Source organism: Apis mellifera, linkage group LG3 (genome assembly GCF_003254395.2).
Source record: "Apis mellifera strain DH4 linkage group LG3, Amel_HAv3.1, whole genome shotgun sequence".
NCBI lineage: Eukaryota > Metazoa > Arthropoda > Insecta > Hymenoptera > Apidae > Apis > Apis mellifera.
The window spans coordinates 6,024,976-6,048,729 of record NC_037640.1 but is presented as its reverse complement, the minus strand read 5'-3'; the positions used below and the strand labels follow the sequence as shown (position 1 = coordinate 6,048,729).

General features: G+C 30.4%; 1 protein-coding gene and 2 long non-coding RNA genes across 6 annotated transcripts; 2 read left to right on the top strand and 1 right to left on the bottom strand.

Annotated features, from left to right (window-relative positions):
• Nucleotides 1-10: 10 nt before the first annotated feature.
• LOC410944 (ATP-binding cassette sub-family C member Sur) lies at nt 11-22,480 on the bottom strand. Of its 4 annotated transcripts, none has more exons than XM_016911399.2 (33): nt 22,335-22,480; nt 20,782-21,035; nt 19,020-19,271; nt 16,219-16,479; nt 16,032-16,134; nt 14,656-14,883; nt 14,334-14,519; nt 14,105-14,251; nt 13,839-14,039; nt 13,636-13,773; nt 13,394-13,556; nt 13,135-13,313; nt 12,921-13,052; nt 12,622-12,859; nt 12,445-12,550; nt 12,048-12,309; nt 11,840-11,977; nt 11,523-11,765; nt 11,177-11,415; nt 11,047-11,112; nt 10,866-10,973; nt 10,695-10,789; nt 10,384-10,601; nt 10,084-10,305; nt 9,826-10,007; nt 9,586-9,757; nt 9,291-9,522; nt 9,070-9,197; nt 8,811-8,998; nt 8,647-8,750; nt 8,113-8,309; nt 6,406-8,009; nt 11-44 (listed from the first exon to the last, which is right to left on the bottom strand). In XM_016911399.2, exons 3-32 carry the CDS (start codon nt 19,232-19,234, stop codon nt 7,851-7,853), a joined length of 5,250 nt encoding a protein of 1,749 aa, XP_016766888.2. In that variant the 5' UTR covers nt 19,235-19,271; nt 20,782-21,035; nt 22,335-22,480; the 3' UTR covers nt 11-44; nt 6,406-7,850. The 4 variants fall into 4 exon arrangements, with proteins under 4 accessions (XP_016766888.2, XP_016766889.2, XP_016766885.2 ...); XM_016911400.2 differs by having other exon boundaries at nt 10,384-10,598; XM_016911396.2 differs by having other exon boundaries at nt 9,291-9,757.
• Nucleotides 12,580-16,360, top strand: LOC102653892. Its single transcript, XR_001702525.2, has 3 exons — nt 12,580-12,695; nt 15,287-15,377; nt 15,441-16,360. It is a non-coding gene; the product is annotated as an uncharacterized LOC102653892 (long non-coding RNA).
• LOC102653852 lies at nt 16,402-18,233 on the top strand. The gene is made up of 4 exons (XR_408908.3): nt 16,402-16,791; nt 16,911-17,181; nt 17,551-17,660; nt 17,747-18,233. It is a non-coding gene; the product is annotated as an uncharacterized LOC102653852 (long non-coding RNA).
• Nucleotides 22,481-23,754: the final 1,274 nt, after the last annotated feature.

Sequence of the window (23,754 nt, the reverse complement as noted above, 5' to 3'; positions counted from 1 at the left end):
ACTTTCCTCATCCAAAACATGTCGAAAGCACACTCTCTTGACTCCTGAGACAGAAAAATAATCTCTTTCTAATACGTTGTAAATTTATTCACGTATAAATCAATAACTTGCCGATCGATCATTTTAATCGAACGAGTTATTTTATCTGGTTCGAATTCCATACTGATAACGTAACTTATCTTTTTTTTTTTTCTTTGAGAAAATCAAGAAAGATCCGCTTTAATGCGTTTTAAATTATGAAAATTATGAAAATTCCTGGAAAAATTCCTGGTGCAGGAATAATTATTCGACGATATCTTTGACTTTTTTTTTTTAATCGATCATCGATCGAGTATCCAATTTACGATCTTAACTATTTACTCACTGTTACGATTTGTTATTTCTTCTTATCCGACCGATCTGTTGTCGAAATGGTCTCTCAAAAGCCTCTTTTAAAAACTACTGTCAGACAAAAAGTTCTTACGCATGAGACAAATTCGAGCACGTGGCCTTAGCTGGTCACATGCTTATGCTAATGATGCTCGATGCGATTGTGCGCTGACGTCACGATAAATTAGCACGTTCTCATAATGTGTGGATATTCTCGTTTTATGGCACGATCCTTTCGGAAGTTTCTCGTTACTGAAAAATCTTGCACATCTATTTGTTTTGTCATTGCGAACGCGATGATCGAAGAGATCATCATTTTATCGATTTTATATTCGAATCGTTGTGTCAATAGTTTGAGAAATTTCTTTGATTAATCGAGTTTGATTATTTTCTGAAATGAATCGCCAATGATCGAACTCCAATGTTATGAATCGTTGTTATCATAGTTATCTTTGTTCATCGTTTGTCAATTGCTTGGTCAATATCAAATTTGTGCAGGTTGTGCAGGAAAAAAGAAATATACGTTTATAACTTATATAGATGATTTCTAAATTATTGATATTAAACGTTTCACGTCAACGTAATACTGTAAGAATTATCGAATTATCGTGAAAATTAAAAGATAAGCTTTTTATAAGCTTTTATTCATCATAGATTATATTTGTCTAACAAGATAGATGCAAGAAAAATAAATATAACAATGGAGGAATAATGAGATTATCAATATCTTGATAGTTAGAAAAGAATTATTTATATCTATTAATTTTTTATTAATAGTGATATAATATCTACTGAATAATTATACACAAATAAATTTAATAAGTAATAATGATATTGCAATATTCATTATGAATTCATTGTTCATATTTTGATATGTTTCACGTATTATAGAATTTCTTTCCTCAATAATATCTGTCTATGGAATATAAATATATTGTAATTAAATTTAATTCAAGAGCTTTTTTAAAACGATTCTCGTAAATATAGGGAAAACGATTATTCTTCAATTTTGTCACGTGGGAAAATTTAATTTGATTCGATGCAAATTAACTTAAACCTTCACATCTGAAATCTTCATCTGACAATTAATTAATCAACGATGACGATATAAAATTGATCGTTGAATAGAAATAATATCTCGCAGTGGTAATTTCAATTTTTGCTTTATTCATGGCTTTATATTTTATTAAGAGACACGATAAGAATGTTTGATTAGTCATACTGGAAGATCTATCCAAATATTATTTATAACGTGTATCTGATTACATAAGAATTTGTCAAATCTTCAGTCATCTAAATTGGCCAACAATTCTTCAAACCAATTTCTAAGAAGGAATAAAAATAAAAATTAATTGATATCAATGATTCAAAAATTTGATTCATCGTTCAAAAATCAGGTATTGATTGTCAGGTATTGATTTTAATGTTTTCTATTCACCTATTCGATTTTCCTTGTCATAAATTAACGCGAGATTATCTCAAGAGATTGACCAAGAATTCGAAGAAATCGGTTTAGGAAGACGGGAAACAAAGCGAAACAAAAGAGATTATCATCGAAAATTATTCACGCGAGTGCACGTAATTTCCTTGAAACGAAGCGCCTTATCAAAATAGGGAAAAAAATCAAACTTAAAAAAATCGTTTCCATCGCGGATTTTATATAACTGCGCCATATTTCTTTCGCGAATCGTTTCCTACTTCGTTAAAGATCCAGCTATTAATAAAGAACGATCGAAGCTGCTTCTTTTGCTTTTTTTTTTTCCTCGCTTCTCTGCCTCTTTGTGTATTTCTTTTTCTTTTTTTACGTAATCGCGAGGACGTTTCACTGTAAGTACGCCTACGTTTCGTAATTTTCCTTGCACAACGCTCGAATTCTTGTTACAATATTCCTCGTTAAACACGAGGAATGGGAAGTATGCGATCGATGATCGCGATCTTCCCGATGAGTGAAACGATTCACGTTATTTCTTATTCTTTTTTTCTTTGGTTAAAAACGTAGAAAGAATTTCAAAACATTAGGGAAATCTAAAGTTTTATTATTTTTTGTTTATTCTTATTAACACAAATAAATTAGACTGTATTTAAAATTAAAATTAAATTTCTATGAAGTTCGGATAGACTTTTTAATTTTTATTTAATTTAATGTAGAAAAATGTCTGTTCTTTTTCAAATGTTTCACAACATATTTTGGTGTTTCAGTATTGTTATAAATGAATTTTCATGGAGCATAAATAGAAATTTCTAAGGATTAATTATAAAAAAAGATGTGGAACATTATATAATATATTATATAAATATATTTTAAAATATTTTGAAAAAGATAAAATATTTTAATTAATTAATTAAAAGGAAAATATCTTCTATAAAGATTTTCCATGTCTGATGGAAATTTTTGAAAATAAAATTTTAATTTTAGATCTTTTGTTAATCGTTATTTAAATTTTTTAGATTCAGTTATATTTGATGTTATATTGAATGATAAATGATAAATGATTTATTTGACTGTTCGTGTTAGCAGACAGTGTCAGAATAGCTGATGCCAATATTGATAGAAATGAGTAAATAATAGTAGAACGAGAAGTGTTAACAATAAAAGATTTCATATCATTGGAAATATTCGAAATAGCGAGAGGCTTACAAATTTGTTTGTATTAATATCCTCTTATCCTTATTTATTTTCTTCCATTTCGAATCAATTATATTATTTTGCTATTATACTGAAGGATATTTTTTCACTGATAGAATAGTATGTGCATCTAAGAGATGCAGAAAAAATTCTCCTGAATAAATTTGAGAATGGAATATTTTCCTCTTTTTTTTTGAACGTTCAGACAGAAATCTGAGAGCAAAACACTTGTGAAACTCGCGTTTAAAATTGTCTCTTCTGATTTGTGTACAGATGACAAATATTTTGACCAGGAAGATTTTTTTGAATATTCCATTTGGCAAAATCAATAATTCCATTAATGATATTTCAGATATTTAATGTTTTCATAAAAATATACTGAAAATATTAAGTTAATAAGTATAAAAAAAATATCGTTTTTCCAAGTAAAAATCTTCCAATGCAATTCTAAAATTTTTTTTCAAGATAATTTATTGATTAAAATGTTAAGTGATATAATCTAAAAGATATAATCTTCTCAACTGATATATATATATATATATACATATATATAAGAATATATATATGTATATTTTTAGTAAGTATAAGTAATTTTCTTTTACAATTTTTCCAGCTTAACTGATATCAAAGATATGTCATATATCCTGATTATTCCAATATTTTTCTTGTTAAATATATCTGATATTTATTACAATTTTTCTTTTAATATAATTAACAAAATTTAACGGACGATCTCTCATTTAATTTAATGATCTCTCCATTAAATTGAAATCCCAAAAAAAGGATTTGAAAATCTAAATTTCAATATAATACATTAATACAATACACATATCCTTTTTTTTTTCTACCTTATATCTTTTTCTCTTCCATCGAAAAGAAACTATTCTTGCATATAAGAATCACGTTAATTAGCAATTATTAAACACACGATATCATCGATGTTCATCTCATGAACAAATGATTATTTGAAAAACTTAAACAGTTAACGAAAACATCGTTCAAACCACGTTTTTAATCAATAGTACCGACGGGCTCAATTAACACGAGCATAATTAAATCACACACACACGTGCCCCTTTCCCAAATCGTGATTCTCGATTCCGTCTCTCACTCGTTAAACATTCGCCGGTTATTTTTACGCTCGGCCAATATTTTCGTCCCGTTATCGTGTTTGATTTTTCTTTAATCACCTTGTTTACCCTCGTCACTTAATCGCTTTATTACTTATCGAGAAAACGACGGAAACCGCAAAGCGCAACGCGGAGACGAAAATCTTCCCTCTTCCGCTCTTCCTCTATTAACTTTCGAATCCCGATTTATTTTATTTAGTTTAGTCGATCCGAGCTGTTTAATAATCAAGCTGTTCAATGCGCAACCAAAATTACTTAATCGCGTGCAATATTTGTTTCTTCGCGATTTGTTATGCGCGACGAGAAATGCGGAAATCTTATCTGCGGGGCCGACGTTGCTCTCATTATTATATAAATAATTAAACTATGAAACATTATCGCGACAGACGTTCAATTACATTTTTTTCGCCGATCGATTAGATTGTAAGATGAGGATGAAGATAAAGATCGAAATGGAAGACGGAGTAGAGGGGTTTTATCCTATTCGAGAAAATAGTTTCTTCACGATTCCCGCTCGTACGGGACACGTACGAGGGGGCGAATAGAAATCATTCAGATTCTCCTGGCGCGGGCTCTTGGATCGGCGAGACTCACCTTTCAGATTTTTTAACGTGGAAGACGTGATCGAGGAAAAAAAAAAATTTGCCAAATTTGGGAGGGAAAAAAATCTCGCGTAATTAATTAATACTTTGATCGTTGATCGTAGGATTATGGATCGAACGATGAGTTATGTGTTGTATATGTATAATTCTCGGAGGAACGATGAGGTGCACTCCGCGAATTCGCGCATAAAACTGATGTCTCAAGTTCGACAAAGACGCAGAAATCTTATCTAGCCGATAACAAAGAGACACAATGTCAACAGGTACACACACAGCTATGAATCTTATCTAATGAATTCTATTCTCTTTTCATTAATAAGGTCGGCCAGTTCTTCTTCTTTTCGCGAGAGGAGAGGGAAATTAATTTTTCCTAATTGCAATTTTGTAATTTTTAAGATTTTCTTTCTAAAATTATACGAAAATTCTAATATCTCTTCGCGCCAATTTTTAAATCTGTCGTGATCATGAAAAATTGTATCATTCCACGTATTTCCTGAAATATTAATGAAAATTTTTATTTACTTTCATTTCTTGACGTATTACGATCGTAAAGAAAAGAAAGTTATCTTTGATAAATTAGTATGATATTCTCGTATCTTCCTTGAATCGTTATGAAATAATTGAAATTTTTTAATCAACTTGAAATTCTAATTAAAAAAGAACAAGCTTTTTAAATATTTAATATATTCTTGTTTTCCAAAGATCCACGCGAAAAAATTGGCCTCGAAACGATGGCCTCATAGAATTTCCTTTTATTAATTCCTCGAACATTCAATTCTTCGCGATAATATGAATGATGAATAAAAAAAGTTAATTATCACAAAGATATCTTCAATATATTGTTTGTTGATTATCATCGTTTCTTATGCAATTTTTCACGACCTCATTCCGAAGACAGCGACCAATTTTCTTATTATACGCTATTATCATCGAAACTGTAGCCTCTGATCGTTCAGTCCCGAATGCATTTATCATCATTTCATCCACATCGAACACTCCTCTTTTCCCTTTTGTTCCTCTTCTTCCTTTTTTTTTTTTAAATTAAAATTGCTCTTACAATGTAACACCTGTTCGTGTCGAACAAAGAACTATCATCGCTGATAAGAACTTACGATTTTCAGCCATTTCGTATCAAAAATTACCAAAGCTCGTAAAACCAACTAATCACGGAAAAACTTACGATAACTCGTCCACGGTGAATCATCGACTAGGTAAATCAATTGCTCCATTTCGAATTTGATGTAAAACAATAAACACTGTTCGAAATGGATATCACTTGATATATCGTGCAACTCAATACGATTACATGATGTACGAATTTCGCGCCTCACGTGAACGGGGAATGGTTCGAATCTTCGATCTAATCTCGGTTTAAAATCGGTGGTAAAAAAGAGTTGCACAATCGACGAACGCATAAACAGAGAGAACATAAACACGTAAGAAAATAGAAAGGAGTCAGAGTTTAATCTTTTTTCAACTTTCGAAACTCACGATACTTAGTTTCACGATAGTTTCCTTTTTTTTTTATTTTATGAAGAATTAAGACGAATTTTAATTTCTAAAATTCTTCAAATTTATTCTTCAGATTTGAATTCAGAGAGACAATAGTTTTTTCATTTGCAAAATTAAATTTTTTTTCTAATATATTCTTAGAAGAAAATGATCAAGATATACTCACTCAAATCTCATCTGATCTCCCTGTTTGTCACAAATTTTTCCAAACTCGTTCAATTCGCAAAGTTTCACAAAGTTTCACGAGCCACTTTCGAGATTCATTGTCCATTCATACCACAACCACAACATGGATCGATTATTCACGATAATTGGAAAACTTTTTCTCCGGGAGTAAAATTCACGTACGATCGCGCGCTTTCATTTTTCACGCGAATCTATTTCGCGCTAAGATATACAATTTCAAGGAGGGAAATTCTCAAAATCGAGAAAAAACCCGCGTATTGTCATTGAATTTGGAAAATTTGAAGATTTTTAACGAGATAATCGAACGTTTGAACTTCTTTCGGCATGTTTCGCGACTCGAAGAGGTGACAAGTTCGTGTTTGAGGATCGAGAGAGCGAAACGAGGAAGAGAAGCCGAGCGAATTCGCTTTGGACTTTCGCTCGCGGACTCGCGTTGTTATCGACAGACTACTGGCCTCAATGCCACTAGCTGAAAAACACGAGCTCGTTTTCAATCGTTGGCTGACAGTGGGGGGCATTGGTACATAATTATTATCGTTTGGCACCTTATCCGTGATATACGCCGCCAGTCAACGGTATCGATGATTATGTATTTGATTACACGTGGAATAGATCGATACGAAAATTCTTTCGGAAGGTACATTTCCATTCGATTCGTTCGATCTGATTAGAAGATAGATGGTCGATGGAGGAATGGTATGCAGCTTGACTTTTTCCGATTAAATTGGCTTTGGCTTTGATAAGTTCTTTCTTTGACAAAATCCGTTTATTACGTATGCAATGACGAACTTTTTGGCGATAAGAATACTTAAAGAGTGGGCGAAATGGGGATATTAAAAGGAAGTTGAAAGTACAACGATCAGTGTAAGAGCAAAAATTTTCTTTTCTTGTTTGTTTGAAAAAACAATGGGTCATCGATCGCAGAAAAGAATATTGTGAATTATTTTTTTATTATTATGAAAAAATTCGATCAGTTTAATTTATGATATAAAAGTTTGTAATTCTGGAATTCTAGAAACACTTGTCATTAAATTTCTCTTCTTTAATTTAAGTAATGTGAATGGTTTTTTTTATTTAAAAAAGATTTGCATTAATCTGAGTTTTAAGTACAAAATTCACATAATTTTCTTGTTACATGGATTAAAAGAGAAAATTTATAATTCTCAATTTTGTTTTTTATTTATGAGAGATTTTAATATGCAACGCAATTTCATTATCTATGATCAGTGTATAAATGTATCAGATCGATCAACGATCATTTTAATGCATCTTTAATGTATTTATAAAAACACATTTCAGAAATTCCTAATTTATCATCCATATCAAAAATAAATACTGTGTGATCATCGAACGTATTAGATACTTTTGTGTTGCAGTTTTTTAATCGAATTCATCTTATTATTTTTTATGTTCATCTGTATTCTCTCAACAATCATTCGTTTCATTCTCCTCGTTGGATTTTAACATATTCGCGAAGAAACTATCTTGTTGTCGTGTCAGATCCATCGGTGATCCATCTTCGACGATCTTTCCATCGTGGAGCACGATTACCCGATCGCAATCGAGTAAAGCGGACACACGATGCTGAAAATATAAATATGATGAAGATGATTAATGAAAAATGATGTCGTATTATATCCACATCTTTCTTTCACGGAGATAAGGAATTTTTGAGTATCGAATTTACCGCGATAACGATCACTGTTTTGTTCTCGAAATCGGTTGAAATTGCTTTCAAGAGGCTCTTTTCCGTGGAGGCGTCGAGCGCACTGGTTGCTTCATCGAACACGACGATCGAGGACTTCCGGAGTATCGCCCGCGCCATACAGAGCAGTTGCAATTGACCGGAAGAGAAATTCTCGCCTCCTTCTTTTACCTCGAAATCTGTTTTTTTTTTTTTAAAGGACAAATTGTATTAAAAAATTACATATAGGATTTTTATTTTATTAAAAAAAATTTGGAACAAAATAACGTAATAAGATTGATAAAAATCATCCATTAAATTTTATCTTATTTATCAATTTTTATCTGTTGGATAAACAGAAAAGAATTTGATATAAACAACAAAGTGCATAATAAAAATATTGGAATTTGAATTGTTATGGGTAATCAGAATATTCGTATAATTCTCTTATATGAGTTTAAATTTAAAAAGAAGTTTCTAGAAATAATGAAATTAATTGTTAAAGAATTTAATTAGAATTGAATTTATTATACTTACTAAGACCTTCGGGATGTGAAGCTACAACATTTTTGATCTGTGCTATTTCCAACACGTTCCATAGTTCTTGATCTTCGTATTCCGACAGAGGATCCAAATTTTCTCTGGAAATCATTGGAATTTTATCATTATTTTCAATCATATTTTAGATAAACAATGATTACCTAATGGTTCCACTAAACATGATTACATCCTGAGGAATTACTGAAAGTCTCGAGCGAAGGATTTTCAAAGGAATTCGTCGGACGTCTATTCCATCGATTAATACACGACCCTGAGTGATATCTAGCAATCGAAACAGTGCCATCACTGTGGAGGATTTCCCGCTTCCGGTTCTCCCGCAAATTCCAATCTATGTGCATGCATGTATCAAAATAGAATAGAATTCTCTTATTTCTTTTTTTTTTTTTTATGAATTCTTACTTTTTGACCAGCTGAAATCCTCAAAGAAAAATTCGAGATCACTGGTTGATTTTGAGAAGCGTATCTCAGAGAAACATTTTCAAAAATAATTTCACCTTTGTTGGGCCAATTTTTCGATATGTAAAAGCCTAGAAAATATTATATAAATCGAATAATTTATCATTTTTTTTTTATCATATCTTGTTTTTCAAATTAAAATTTATATTTCAGAGATAAAGTACCATCTTGATAATTTTCCACAGGGGCATATCTGTAAGTGGAGATTCGAGCAACACTACCAAAATATATCTCTGTCTCCGCGATAAATTTTACCACCCAATTTAAATAAATTGGCACTAGTAGGGTGTAATTAATCGCCAGGCCAACCAGAGCAGGCGTGATATGTGGATACAATTTAGCGGAAATTAACATTACAAATATCGCAGAGCTCACTATTATAGCACCTAGATAATCCTGGAAAGTGTTCATGGTGAAGATAGATCGGGCAGAATGGAAAAGTTTTAAAAATTCTCTTACCAGAACGATGCCTAACCATCGACTGCTGGAATTTAGAAGGAGGAACGCGTTTGTGTTGATGTCCAGACGCTTTATAGCCTCCTCCATGAAGCGATTCTCTTGCTTTGAAGCTCTTATCGTTGCTAATCCGCAAAGCGTTTCAGAAAAGTGAGTAGTGATCGGCCATCTGGTACTGAAAATGAGTAATTGATGTTTTAATTAAATATTTTTGATTAAAAGATTGACCAGAAGCAATCATACCTGCCGTCTAATCTTTGTAAATGTTTGGCACTACGCCTGTAAAATTTTTGAACCAGGTAGTAAACTGTGCATATAGGTATAGCGAAAATGAGGAACCATGGTGAGATAATAACATTCACAATCATCGCTGAACCGCAGAGAAGAACGAAGAACATCAGTCGTTGGATCGACATGGATATTTTCTTTAATAAAAAGATGGAAAGATAAATTTATTGTCTTGTAGATCATTGATTATTTGATTTTTTATTGAATATGGACCTTATCAATGACGCCTATATCGGTGCTAAATCTGTTTAAAATTTTTCCCACTGGATTGGAATCGAAAAACGACATTGGCACTCTTAGAAGTCTGGATATGGCTTCCTCGTGCAATTTTCTTCTTGCTCTTGCACCTGTCCATTGACCAGTTGCATTGCATATGATAGAGAATAATATAAAAATAATGGAAAGAATGATGTAAACTTTAAAATAAAAGACCGTCTGAAATAAATATGAAAGGTATTTTATCTATTGCAATTTTCAATAATTTTTTTAAATCATTAAAATGTATATAATTACATCATGATTTTCTTGAACGAAATCTTCGTCTGTCCATTGACTTAACCAGAAGTCGATGAAAACACGAAGAATCTGACAGAAAATCGCTATTGTTATATAAATTAAACTTGGTATCCATCCTCCAGCCTTTATGTAATCATAAAAGATTGTTCTAGTAATTATTCTGCTATCTTTCTGGCATTGAAACTGTTCTTTTAATTTCTTTGTATCATAGTCTTCTAAAACAAAAAAAAAAAAAGATAAAAAGCAATAAATTGTTGTATTTTATTTTTTTCAACAGGATTTCTTTTATACTTTTATAGTATACTAACTTTCTTCACTGTCAGTAGATTCTTTAATTCCTTTTGATTCTATTGATAACAATCGTTTCACAGGAAAATGTTCATTTTCTTGATCATGACAAGTTCTAAATAAAGAAACGAATGAATAAAGATATTTTATACATATATAACAAATTTAATAAAATAACAAATTTTTCATACTTTTTAACATTGTATTGTATTTGTCTGTTAGAATTAGATGGTATCAATTTTCGTAGAACGCTTTTGTCTCTGTTCAATGTTATTTCATCAGGATGTGGGCTAATTATTCTACGAATTAAATACGTATTAATAAAAGAATCATTTTTTTTTTCAAATTAATTAAGATTTCTATCTAACTTACCCACTAGAAAATATTTGTCTGAAAACATTGTTACGTTGTCCATTATCAAAAGTATTATTTCTTTTCCTGAGAAAAAATTTATTTTCAAAAATTTATTAAAAACAAAATTCTTAAAATTCTTTTTGCATACCTGGGCACAATATATTGACTCTCGAGAATTGTCGGAGTGCTATTTTGTCGTAGAACAGGAGGTGGTTGTCTTTCAGGTTGAAGACTGGTCGATCTAACAGCATTTCGGTGCTGTTTGAATCGCTTTTTCTCGACATTCCATTCTTCTGTAGATACTGGAAGATCTGTTAAATCATGAGCCAAGTATCTTGACCCGGAAAGAGTAGTTCTTCTCATTCTCAATGGTACGAATCCTGAGTTCTAACAAATTCAAATTATTTAAAATAAATTGCTATTATTAAAAAAATAAAATTATAATAAAATATGAATAATTTTAATTAATACGAATATTAATTAATCGTATATACCACATGAGCATCTTGATCAGTGATCCATGATTTATCCCTAAGTTTATTCTTCGCATTGTTACCGATTCTGGATACCAATTTAATTAAAGACCATCTATCTTTTGCAGTTCTATAAACACGACGATATCCATCCTCTTCTTTCGTTTCCATTTTCCTCCATTCAATTGCTAATTCTGGATCAAAATCCTCGATCGCTGATTTCGTTCCTATTGTTCGGATCCGACATCCATCCATGACGACAACCTTAATCGCGACATCCATAATAATTTGCTATCTATTCCAAAGATCTACTTATTGTATTGCAGAGTTTGACATACTTGATGAGCAATGGATAAAAATTCCAGTCGATGAGTAACCATGATCACAGTGCGCCCGCTTCTGAGTAATAGTTTTCGAATACCTTGATCGAAGATCTGTTGTCCAACTTGATGATCCAGTGCAGATAATGGATCATCCTGGAGATATATATTTTTTTTTAATCTCTCTCTCAAACAAATTTGAAATCCTTTGATTCAATTAACTAACCATTATAATAATATCTGCGTCGCTGTAAAACGCTCTGGCTATAGTCACTCTTTGTTTTTGACCTCCACTTAAGTTTATCCCCTTTTCACCAATTCGCGTAAAATCATGGCCGGGAAGTATATCGACATCCGGTTGAAGGGCACAAGCCTTCAACACGTTTTTATATTTTTTCATTTTGTACGGCGATCCAAAAAGAATGTTGTCTCTCAAAGTTGCGTTTTGAAGCCAAGGTTTCTGTGCCACGTATGCGATTTTGAAATCCCTGTTTCATTTTCAATTATAACATTTTCAATATGTACAATTGTAGTGTTAAAATATATTTGTAAGTGTACTTTTATTTTATACGAATGATTAAAAAGGAATTTAAATATTTTTTTAGGAGGAATTTTTAACTCACTTAGCCCATTCAATGGATCCTGATGTTCTTTGGATTTCTCCCAACATTCCTAGCAGCAAAGAAGTTTTTCCACTTCCCGTTTTACCAACGATTAAAGTTAACTGACCTGAAAATTAGAACAAGTTAACATTTGTACAAACTCAAATGATTTGTTAATCATTGCAATTAATAAATTACCACATGGAAAGCTAAGATCATCGATGGACAACAGACTTTCCTCTGTACCCCAGGAAAATTTGCAACCTTTCATTGTGAGTATTGGCATTTCCGGGTCTTTTTCAAAAACTGTATCTATAGAAGAATTTATATTCAACTGATAATCTTTCAAGCCACACGATTGTTTATTCTCCTCATCTTCTTTTATGTTATCCAATGATCCAAATGTAGGAGTATTGAGCGTCTTTGTTATTTCCACCTGAAGAAATCATAAAATTTTATTTAAATAAAATTTTACATTATTATTTTAAAGTATTTACAATGGATTCGTCGATGGAATTAGTTTGTGACGGTATACTCTCAGCAATTTCTGACTTTCTATCAACAAAATCGGGCAAGACATTGTCAATTTCTGGAAGTTGAAGAAATTCCTCCATTCTTTTCGTGGAAATCTAAAAAAAATCTTTGAATAAGTATTAAGGAAAAACACAATAGAAATTGGAAATTTCGCTTATTATTAGAAATTTTGTTTACCATAGCATTGATAATGATAGGGATCATGACTGGAAAGATGAGAAGAGGAACAGTCAATTGTGAGACTAATGCTAAGCTTGCAAAAACCTTTCCTGCATCAAGAGTTTGATCTTCTAGCCAGAAATAAGCGGCAAAAGTGAAAAGTGTCATCAGAACTGAAGAAGCATGGATGAGGAAGTCTAATTATGAAAGAATAATATTTATTACATTATTACATTTTTTTCCAAATTTATTTATCTGTTCGAAAAATTAAGTTTACTAATAAGAGTCCAGTAGAAAGAGTCTTTGTCCAACATCTTCAGCTCATCGTCTCTCGTTTTCTTTATTTTTTCTTCAAAAATATTTTCCCAAGCTCTGAGTTTCACCAATCTCATTCCTTGGAAGATTTCATTGATTAAACGTAATCTAGTATCACTGTTTTTCTAAGGATAAAAATATTGTAATGATTTTTCAGTTATTATTATTAAAAATTAAAAAGAAAAATTGAAAATATTAGCCTACAGTAATCAATTTAGAATTTTCCGACATCTTTTTACCAAGTATCAATTGTAAGGGTGTCATTATTAATATGCAACAAACTGCTCCAATGATTGCACTGACGCCCAATTTTGTGTAAAGAAGAAAAATAATAGCAGTAATCTAAAAACAGTACGTAGCTGTAGAAAATTTTATAAAATAAAAATATATTATATTTGTTTTTCCACCTTTAATGGAATGGCCCATGTATAATGTCCAATCCATAAAAAACTCATCACATTATAGACATCTTCTGATATCAGATTAGTCAAAGTTCCAATGTCAGCAGATTGCTGGAGTTTATTCTGTTCTTTCTCCTTGTCTGGCAAGTTATCTTCTTCGTCAATGCTCCAAGAATACAAACGCAAAGCTTTATCGTATAACAGTGCCTGCAATTTTAATTTGACTATGCTGATAATTTTCAATGGTTTCTATTTTCGATTTTTGAGTGTACCTGAAGAGCAGTTTTCAAGCGAATTCCTTCAACGCAGAGAATATGAGTGGAAGCTTGGCTTAGAGTCCCTTGTAATAAAGAAAAGAACAATACCAATAAGCCCAAAAAATAGCCATTTTCTAAGATTTCTGGAAATGTCATGACAACCTAAAATATAGTATAAAATTTCTTTTTTTTTTATTTAATTTTACAAAAAAAGAAATTATCCTGTAGTATTAGATACAAATACCATAGAATATTGAGAAGTTATTGTTCTATTTTGAGAGGCAGAAACATAATTCAGGATTTTAGAAATAGACAATGGTCCCACAAGGGTTGCAGCATCTCCCAATAACTTTAACAACCCTCCAATGACAAAGGGATGCCATATCTTCTTCCAAAAACATTTCCAAAGACATAATTTTTTGTTTCTTTCCTACAAAGAATATCATATACTCTTTAAATCATCTAAATTCTATAAAAATTCTTATATATTCATTGATGTTATCATGATTAGATAGAAATGTATATTTTTTAATTAAAATTTATTATAGTTTATTTTCCAGAATTACCCTATGCTCCTCGTATACTTTTCGAAATTTTCCAAATTGTTTCCTAGTACTCTCTTCCTCCGGAAGTTGACCAAGATCGTGAATGTCCAGATATCTCTTGTATCCTTTGGATAACAAATCTATCATCCACTGAAAAGTGATTTTGTTGAAAAATGGTGCCTTCGTGTGTTTATACACGGTTCTTCCTCGTGTCTCTCGTTCGATCAAGTATCTTCTCCTTCTTCTTGTCTAGACAGGGTGAAAATCATGATTATTCAGCGAGTAAAATGTGGGTTATTTGTATGCTCCAGCCTGCTTGATTTTACTGGGTCAAGGAGCCAATGTGCACACATGAAATATATTTAGAATAAACGATAAAGTGTTCGTCTTACCTGTTATCGAAAGATTACTTAATTGGACATACTCTTCACACAACTATAATTAAATGTAAGGAGTATTTTCTTCTATTGAAGTTTGATATATTATAGCAAGATGGAAATTTAATGATGGATAATTGCAATACTAAAAATTAAAGGAGATTAGGATTATTTTGATTAGGAGAATTTTATTCTTCAGAAAGTGTAATTTACTTATATTTATTTATTCAATTTTATTATTTTGTTATTTTATTTATATATTTTTTTTTCTGCAGGTATAATATAGAATAATGGATGATTCCATATCATAAATAGAATTGAGATAACTAATAATTTTATAGAAAACAGAACTAAAGAGACTTGAAGGTAATTTTATACTGCAACAAGTATAACTTTTTTATTTTGTTGTTTCATCATTTTATTTTTCAGAAGATCAATGGAAATTTAAGAAATATAATTCTTCATTTTATATTTTATTAGAGAGGGAATTCCTTTTATAAAACGCTGATGACGTTTGTCTTTCTGACATTGTAACAATTATTAATTTTAGTATGACTATTCTTGGATGTTATAAAACATGTGCATCAAGCGTCAAAATATACTTTCTACGAAGAACTTATTTAGTTTCCTAGAAACTAACCAGAGAATATCGATGGAATGAAGCTATATTTGCGATTTAGTTTGCAGTATCAAGGAAGAAAAGTTCTTTGTTACCATTCGATAAGCTCTTCTGCCTCTCCAGGTCACGATAATAAACATTATTGTTCAAACAAACTGAGTAAATGTAAAACAAATGTTTGCATTCGGCCGGGAGTAGCTGGTTTTTCTCGATAAGGTTGCAATGTTATGTTGCTAATTCTCGATACTTACCATAAGAAGTAGTTGATTTAAATTAAGTATCTGATGGTCTAATTAAATTAAATTGAAATTAAAACGTGGATTCACGTTTTCAATTACATGTAACACTTGAGGATATAACTATCTCGAATTAGAAATTTAAAATTAAATTAATTAACTTACTATAAGATACAACGTGTAAGAATCCAAAATAGCAAAGAGACAGCAGAAAATAGCGGTGATCGCTGTGGTTGTGTATCGAACGTGTAAAATGGATAGACCATATCTGAAAATTTTCAGAAATCGTTTTACGATACCAGAAAGTCATTAACAATAATAAAAAAAAAAATTTTTCAAACACGAAACTGACCTATAAAGATACGTGAATTTCCACGCTCGTGATAAACCAATCGCAGCGAATATTCCAGTAGTGTAAGCAACGCCAAAACCATCCTTAACTTCGGTGTTTCGATGCAGGATCCAGCAGTAAAGGATAGCTACTATCGTGATGATCGAAGAGCAAGAAATCCACGTTAGGAAAGACTCGCATAATTCCAAGAAAAGAACCACTAATATCGTCATACATAACAGCGTTCTAGTTGTGTGAAATGGCAGAAGTCTTCTGCATTCTCTAAGTAAAAAAAAAAAAGAAAAGTATTAAAAACCTGGATCCTTTAAAATATCAACGAAGGTTTCAATTTCATCACTTTTTACGTGACAATAATAAGAGAGATTATTTTTAATAGACACGTAATTCATAGTTATTATCCTATTTATGTCTCGACTAATCTATAATCTTTTGCATATATTTAAGTCCAATCGATCAATCTTCGACAAACCTTCAATTATCCCTCGTTATAACAAAGAAATAAACAGATCCAACATTTATGAAAATGATCTAAATTAACTCAAGTGCCAATAAAATCAACCAACTAATTACCAGGTAATTACAACCTTTGGACAAATGACAGTCCAATTATTTTTATATTATCGTTTAGAAATTGATCGATTTACTTATAAACACGTCTAATAAATATCTACTCTCTTAAACTTGTTTTTCAGCTTTTGTCCTTTCAGTTATCCTGTTTTCTTGGAATTTTAAAAAAATATTTTCTGGATTTCACAATTTCTTAAGAAGAACTGGTCGAGTTTAAAGGGAGAATTACGAGAAATCTTTATTGATTTTCCAGCGAAGAAGAAAGAAAATAATCGAGCAGCCATCTGATTCAATTTTATTAAAATTCTTCGAACGCGCAACATGACGCAAACCAGGAAGACGTGTATACGTAGGTGTATGAACACCCTTCATGAACACATGTTATAAATTATTCCGGTAATTAATTCAAGCCTTTTAGTTATGTATTTAATTCATGCATTTTGTTATTCCACGTGATTAACGGTAATATTTATATTTTCATTTGTGATTATAATTTGAATTTTTATTTTACTTTCTTATTTTTTTTTTCGGATAATATATTTTTTGAGTTCTTTTTTGGTAATCTTTATGGATGTACATAAGATAAAACTTAAAGTTAAACTTAGTTCATATTTGATCTTATTTAGCTATTTAGCTTCAATAATGAGTCAAGATATTGTTTAAATATTTTATTTGGAAAGCAAATCATTAATAATGCCTTAAGTGTAGTGAATACTGAAAAATATTTCCAAAGTTTTGTATGTCTATGATATTTTTTATTTGTAGAGCAGAAGAAGAAACAAAATAGAAACGAGTTTGGTATAGAAAACAGATAAAAGTTTTGTAGATCCAGCCTTGTTTCTAGGAATGGAAAGGTGTTACAGACGTTTGACATGGTAAATAATCGATAAAGTTCCCAAGAAGAATACCAATTATTCATTTTCTGGTGAAAGAATTAATTAGTTTTAAATTTTTTTTACAGATCTCTTCTTCTATTGAAGATTTTTAATTATAATCAATCATCACTTAAAAATTGTAATATAATTCCATGTAAAAAGGGTTAAGTAAAGGCGAAGAAATTAACAGGCTTGAGAAATTTTTATCACATTAATTGAAACAAATTGTTCGAATGGAACATGGTAGTCCCATATGAATCATGGGACATCCCAAATGTGAAACGTTTCGTTTAATTGAAGGTTGCTTCAATTGGTGTTAGCTGAACTCGAAGTTCTAGCTCCTTAAATACAAATTAAACATTCATCGCACGTTTTCCTCAAATCAACAGTATGCATTGTGACATCCAAAGCAAATACCATTACTATTACGAATAATCAAATCTTATCGTTTTAAAATTAACTTTCGAGAATATGGTATCAACATTTCGATCTATATACTATTATCAAGTAATATATCAGATTGTTAAATAATGTAAACTAAATTTGTTAAATAAAAAGATTACTTTTTCTTGATTCAACGATGTTTTAAATGAATTTTTTTCCTTTTCCTAGCTATTCTAATACTTTTATACATTTTTCTATTCAAAATATTGAAATGCATAAAATATTTTACGATTTCTCAACATTTCTAAACATCAGAGAATTGCTTGTGCGTATCTTTTTATAAACTATCGATAAATATATCTTGTCATATACAATTTAAATTTTAAATAAAAAAATTTTGGGGATCAGAGCCATCTCGCGTTTGGATTCGCGAAGCTTCGACTCGTTACTAGCAAAGCAGGATGTGCAAGGAGGTATTCGTGACGTCATATATATAGACAAGGAGAGCAATATTGTGCGAGAAGGACGGAAAACATGTGCCACCAACTTTGGTTATGTGGCTCCTAATACTATCCACCATTTTCGAAAACATAATATTGAAAATTAATTAATTACTCGTTTTCCACTAAAAATTTCTACACTTTTAAGCTTGCATCTTGAAATTAGAACTTTATATAAGTTTCTCGTGTCAATTTTAACACGAAATTTTTAATAAATTATTTATTTTATTTATTTTGCAAAATCATATATATAGTTATAATATCAACGATATAATATATAACGTGTATACAATCATTCAAGGAAACAACTAATAGATATTATTTTAGAAAGTTACTTTCGAAAACACGTCTTATCACATACACAACTCCTAATTATATTATATCTATAGTGATAAATCTCTCTATTTATCGAAGATATATCGTCGAGATTGAAATCTCATCAATTGAATTTTTATTTTCTCTCTCTTGAACTTACTTCTGTTCTTTACTGTATTTATACTTCAGAACGATGATCAACGCAATTAGAATCGTGATCGCCGAAATCCAGATGTTGACGAGTTCTACGAGGCATTCTTCCATGGTCTCTTTCTCGGTGAACCGGATACTGGTACCGTTTTCCGTTTTCCAGGACCACACGACACGTCTCGTGGGTAAAATCCGCAGGAATTTGTATCTCTTGCAGAAATCCATTTTTAACAAAATTCTGTCTGAATATTTTATCACTCACCTAAAAATATTAATTTCCTTTTCAACAATTTTCTATGGATCTTACAGTATTGAAAATCAATTTTCTTTCAAAGCCTATCCATCTTTCTTAGTCTTTTTGACGCTAATAAGAAAATATCAATGATTAATGTAATCATCAATATATCTTTGTAAAATTTCTGACAGATACTCCTTTTGCACTCGATGATTGTGCATGTTACATTGAAAGCATGATTAATTTATATATATATTTATATTCACGTGTATATACAAGTGTACAATTTATATTCGCAAAGCTATTTTGATGGCAGATGTATGATTATTAATTTGACATTCTTTTTTTAAGGAACAGCTTAATACAACTTTTATGCAATCTGTTGATTTCTTTTTTGGATATTTCATGCAAATATAATTCTATCTTCAATGATTGTATTATTGAATATATATTTTCAATTAATGCCAGGAATAGTATATCACATTATCTTCATTCGTGATGTAACGATAAATTATTTTGCATGATCTAGTTTCAGGTCAAAAAAATACTTGTTTTTTGACAGTGTGCTTCAAAAATATTTTATATCATCTCAAATTTTTCAAATATGCTTGATAAAAATATGTTCGAATCAAACTTATGTTTCCACGCTTGTGAAAGAATTGGCAAAAATTACGGACTTTGTTTTCATCGTGAAACGATTTAGTAACAAAAAAAAAAAAAAAAGATGAATGGGTATCATGGAAAAAATTCAAATAATCATTCACGTCAAATTTTTATTTTACTTGTCATCTCTTTTCTTCAGTTTGATCTAATAAAAATCTCTTCTAACATCTCCTACATCATATATATTATTTTTCACAATCATTTGAAATAATCACACATCTTTTTTTTTTTTAGTTTCAAATCAATTTATTTTTTTATTTTATTCGAACTAAATTTTTTTCAATTCATCATTCATTCGTTAAAAAAAAAAAAAAAAATAAATGCTGACACAAAGAAGATTCGAACAAAATCCCATCTCCACAAAGAGAGATTAGAAATGAAAAGAAATTAGAATTTCACAGCCGTAATAAAAAAAGAAGGATGAATTGAATAGCGTTTAACAGTGACCTCACGAAAAAGGCTCACCCCTTAACGGTTTAAATTAATACTTCAAGCTTCCGTGGCGCGTTTCGTACAACCCATGCAAAGTGTCCATTAATCTCAAGGCGACACAGATCATCAGCCAATCAATATAATTCGCGCGAATGAAAAAACAAAAATATAAAAATCGTTCCTCATCGATTCAACGATGAAACGCGTATTCGTTTCATCGATCTATTTTGAGAAAAGAAGAAGAAGAAGAAAAGAAGAAGAAGAAGAAGAAAGAATATGAAAGAAAAAAAAAGGAAAGAGGAAGGAAATGCTGCATAAATTAACTAGATTCGCGTTAACATGGTAATACACTGTTATCGGATTAGCTCGTTGAATGAACAATTAATTAAAATTCACGGATGCCAGTCAACGATACGCTAACTTTTTAAGTAACAACACTTACGTGCTCCCAGTTGGAATTCCTCGACGCGGCTCGTTACCATAATTTATACGGTGACTCTATTGCCATCGCGTTTCTGTTATGTCACAGATGATTTATTCGCCGTTTCCTCGTGAGACAGTTTGCAACTTTGCAACTTCACTTTTTTTCGTGTCTCTCGATTCACGAGTCCGTTTCTTTAAAATTCTCGATGTTGCAGTTTTAACTTACAGCAGGCGCACTCGTATTATGTTGATGATGCTTTTTAATGAAAAGCGCTGAGAGATTCGTTTTGAGGTTGAATTTTTGTCGAATCGACTTTTATATTTGAAGTAATTGAAGTAAGACTCGATAAGTGAGTGTTGTGTTGAATTTTTGTGTGAAATTTGGAAATTTTGCCCCCTTTTTTTTTTTTTATAGTGTGGAAAAATTGAACATTAATAAATAATATTATATAATTCAATTATTACACACTATAAAAAAGGCATATATATATTATTAATAAATAATTTTGGTAATTAAAAACTATCTCATATCTAGTCTTCTAGTTCAAGACTTATATAAATGATAAGTAAAATCTTATCTGTGAATAGTTGAGATCTTTTTTTGTTTATGGATACGAATGGATGACTTATATGAATAGGAATAATTTATATTTTTTTCATTTCATTTGTTAATGTAGATTGTAAGAAAAGTATTGAAAAATACTTTGTCCCAAAATTGTTGTTTTTACATTATACAAATAATGTTGAATTAAATAATAATTATTTTGCCCGAAAAAACCAATATGAATTTTATTCATGCAAATTAAATAAAGTCAAAGTTGTATGCAAATTTTCTATGCATATTAAATTTAATACAAAAATACCAATTCATATCAATAAGGAAAATAATTGATTGATATTTAAATAAAAGTATCTTAATTCTGATACGTGTTAGAAATAAGATTCTTTCAATAAATTTTTTTCTACATGAACGAAAAAATTTATATTTTACGCGATCAATTGTATACATTTTCTAAAATAGAAACCGTATCGCACTAAAGTATATTTGTAATGAAAATGTTTACATGAATTTTTATAACTATCATGTTTAAATATTAAATTAGTTATTCATTGTAAATTTTAAAAAAAATCCCATATCATTTATTTTACCGTTCTTTTAAATAATTAAACGAACTTGATTATCTTAAGACTTAAAGAATTTTACGATTGAGAATAATGAAAGAAAAGAATAAATAAATATTTAAAAAGCTTAAACATGCACATTGTCTTGAAACATGTGTGTTATTCATTCAACGATGAGAACAAACTTTTCAAATATATCCTCTCTAAAAATATTATACTAAATTTAAATAAAACAAAAAAAAAAAAAAAAAAAATCCAAGAATCGCGCAGAAGATTTAAAAAGAAAATATTTTCATTTGAAACGAGAAATTAATATATAATGATAAAAAAAAAAAAATCTTTCAAATCTTTCGAATATCTAACATATACAAATTTTAGAACTGTATAAAAAAAAAAAAAAGATAAATCCAAAAATCTCAAAAACTCGTGTAAAGGAATTAAAAGATACACCTTCACCCGAAACGCGATTATTCGTTCGATACTCGACTTCCGAGGGGTCCAGGAACCACTTGTCGGTTTCGAATCGGTATTCTTGGTCACGCACGTGCGCGGCCATCGCTCTTAGAGAGGAACATGCGTGCTCCCCGGTTGATGGTTCGCGGCTTACTGACAGATCAGAGAGTCGAATGTCGAACACGAGCGAATCGTAATTCCATGTACACGATGACTCACTGGTGAAAAAAAGATTTGGGCCCTGCTGGCAGCAAACTCTTCTTTCACCGGAAACGCAAGCTCACCCGTCCTAGAAAAGCGGATTCCTTTAGACTGCCGTCTTGGCATCTCATTGTCAGACTCTTTTTCCATCTCGAGACACGTCGCGTGGAATTTAACTACGGCGAAAGAAATTGAAGAAGTTGAAGAGCAAAGTTGACAATTGAATACAAGTTGCAAAGACGAGATCCATTTTTGTTATATTTTCCGTTTATTTAAAATAACATGAGTTTATGCATTCTTTTTTTTTTTCGAAAAGGATTAAGATAAGATCAAGTATCATAATTTCTATAAATTTCTGTTTCATATATATATATATTTAAAAAAACTCATGTACATATAATAAATAAAATTGAATTTTAATTAAAACTAATTTTTAATACACGCATATTACTTTTATATGTTTTAATATATATTATAACATATAATATATATTATTAATATATATATTATATATATTTAATATATATTTCTATTTGATAGAATATTTATTAGAAATAATAAAATTAATTATAGATTAATTATAGAATTAATTAGATATCGAAGCTCTTTCTTGAACTCGTAAATCTTGTACAAGGAGATAGACAGAGAGAGCAAATAGTGGAAGAAGGACAGAAATAGGATAAAAATATGAAAATCAGCGCCATCTTCAGAGTGCCGCAAATGAAACTCAATAAATAAGGAGAGCAAATAATTGGAAAAGGATAGAGATAGAATAAGAATTAAAATCTAGCGCCATCTCTTATCCAAGTATCAAACATATGCTTCTAAAAGTATTAAAGAGATGGCGCCAACAGTCAATTTTAAGAAATATGCAAATTAGCGCCATCTTCAGAGTGCCGCAAATGAAACTAAATAAATAAGGAGAGAAAATAATAGAAGAAGGATAGAGATATAATAAAAATTGATCGTTAACGCCATCTATCGAATACTAAAAGTATTACTTTAAAAACAGGATAACGTAGAATAAGAATTTAAATCTAGCGCCATCTCTTAACCAAGTACCAAAAATATGTTTCTAAAAGTATTGAAGAGATGGCGCCAACAGTCAATTTTAAGAAATATGGGAATCAGCGCCATCTTCAGAGTGCCGCAAATGAAACTAAATAAATAAGGAGAGCAAATAAAAAGAAAAGGATAGAGATAGAATACAAATTGA

Coding starts and splice junctions, on each gene's coding strand:
- LOC410944 (XM_016911396.2), bottom strand. CDS start 19,234: ATGGATTTCTGCAAGAGATACAAATTCCTGCGGATTTTACCCACGAGA. Junction 14,252..14,333: donor TAACTTCTCAATATTCTATG/GTATTTGTATCT, acceptor ACTATATTTTAG/GTTGTCATGACATTTCCAGA. Junction 13,557..13,635: donor AAAATTCTAAATTGATTACT/GTAGGCTAATAT, acceptor TTTTATCCTTAG/AAAAACAGTGATACTAGATT.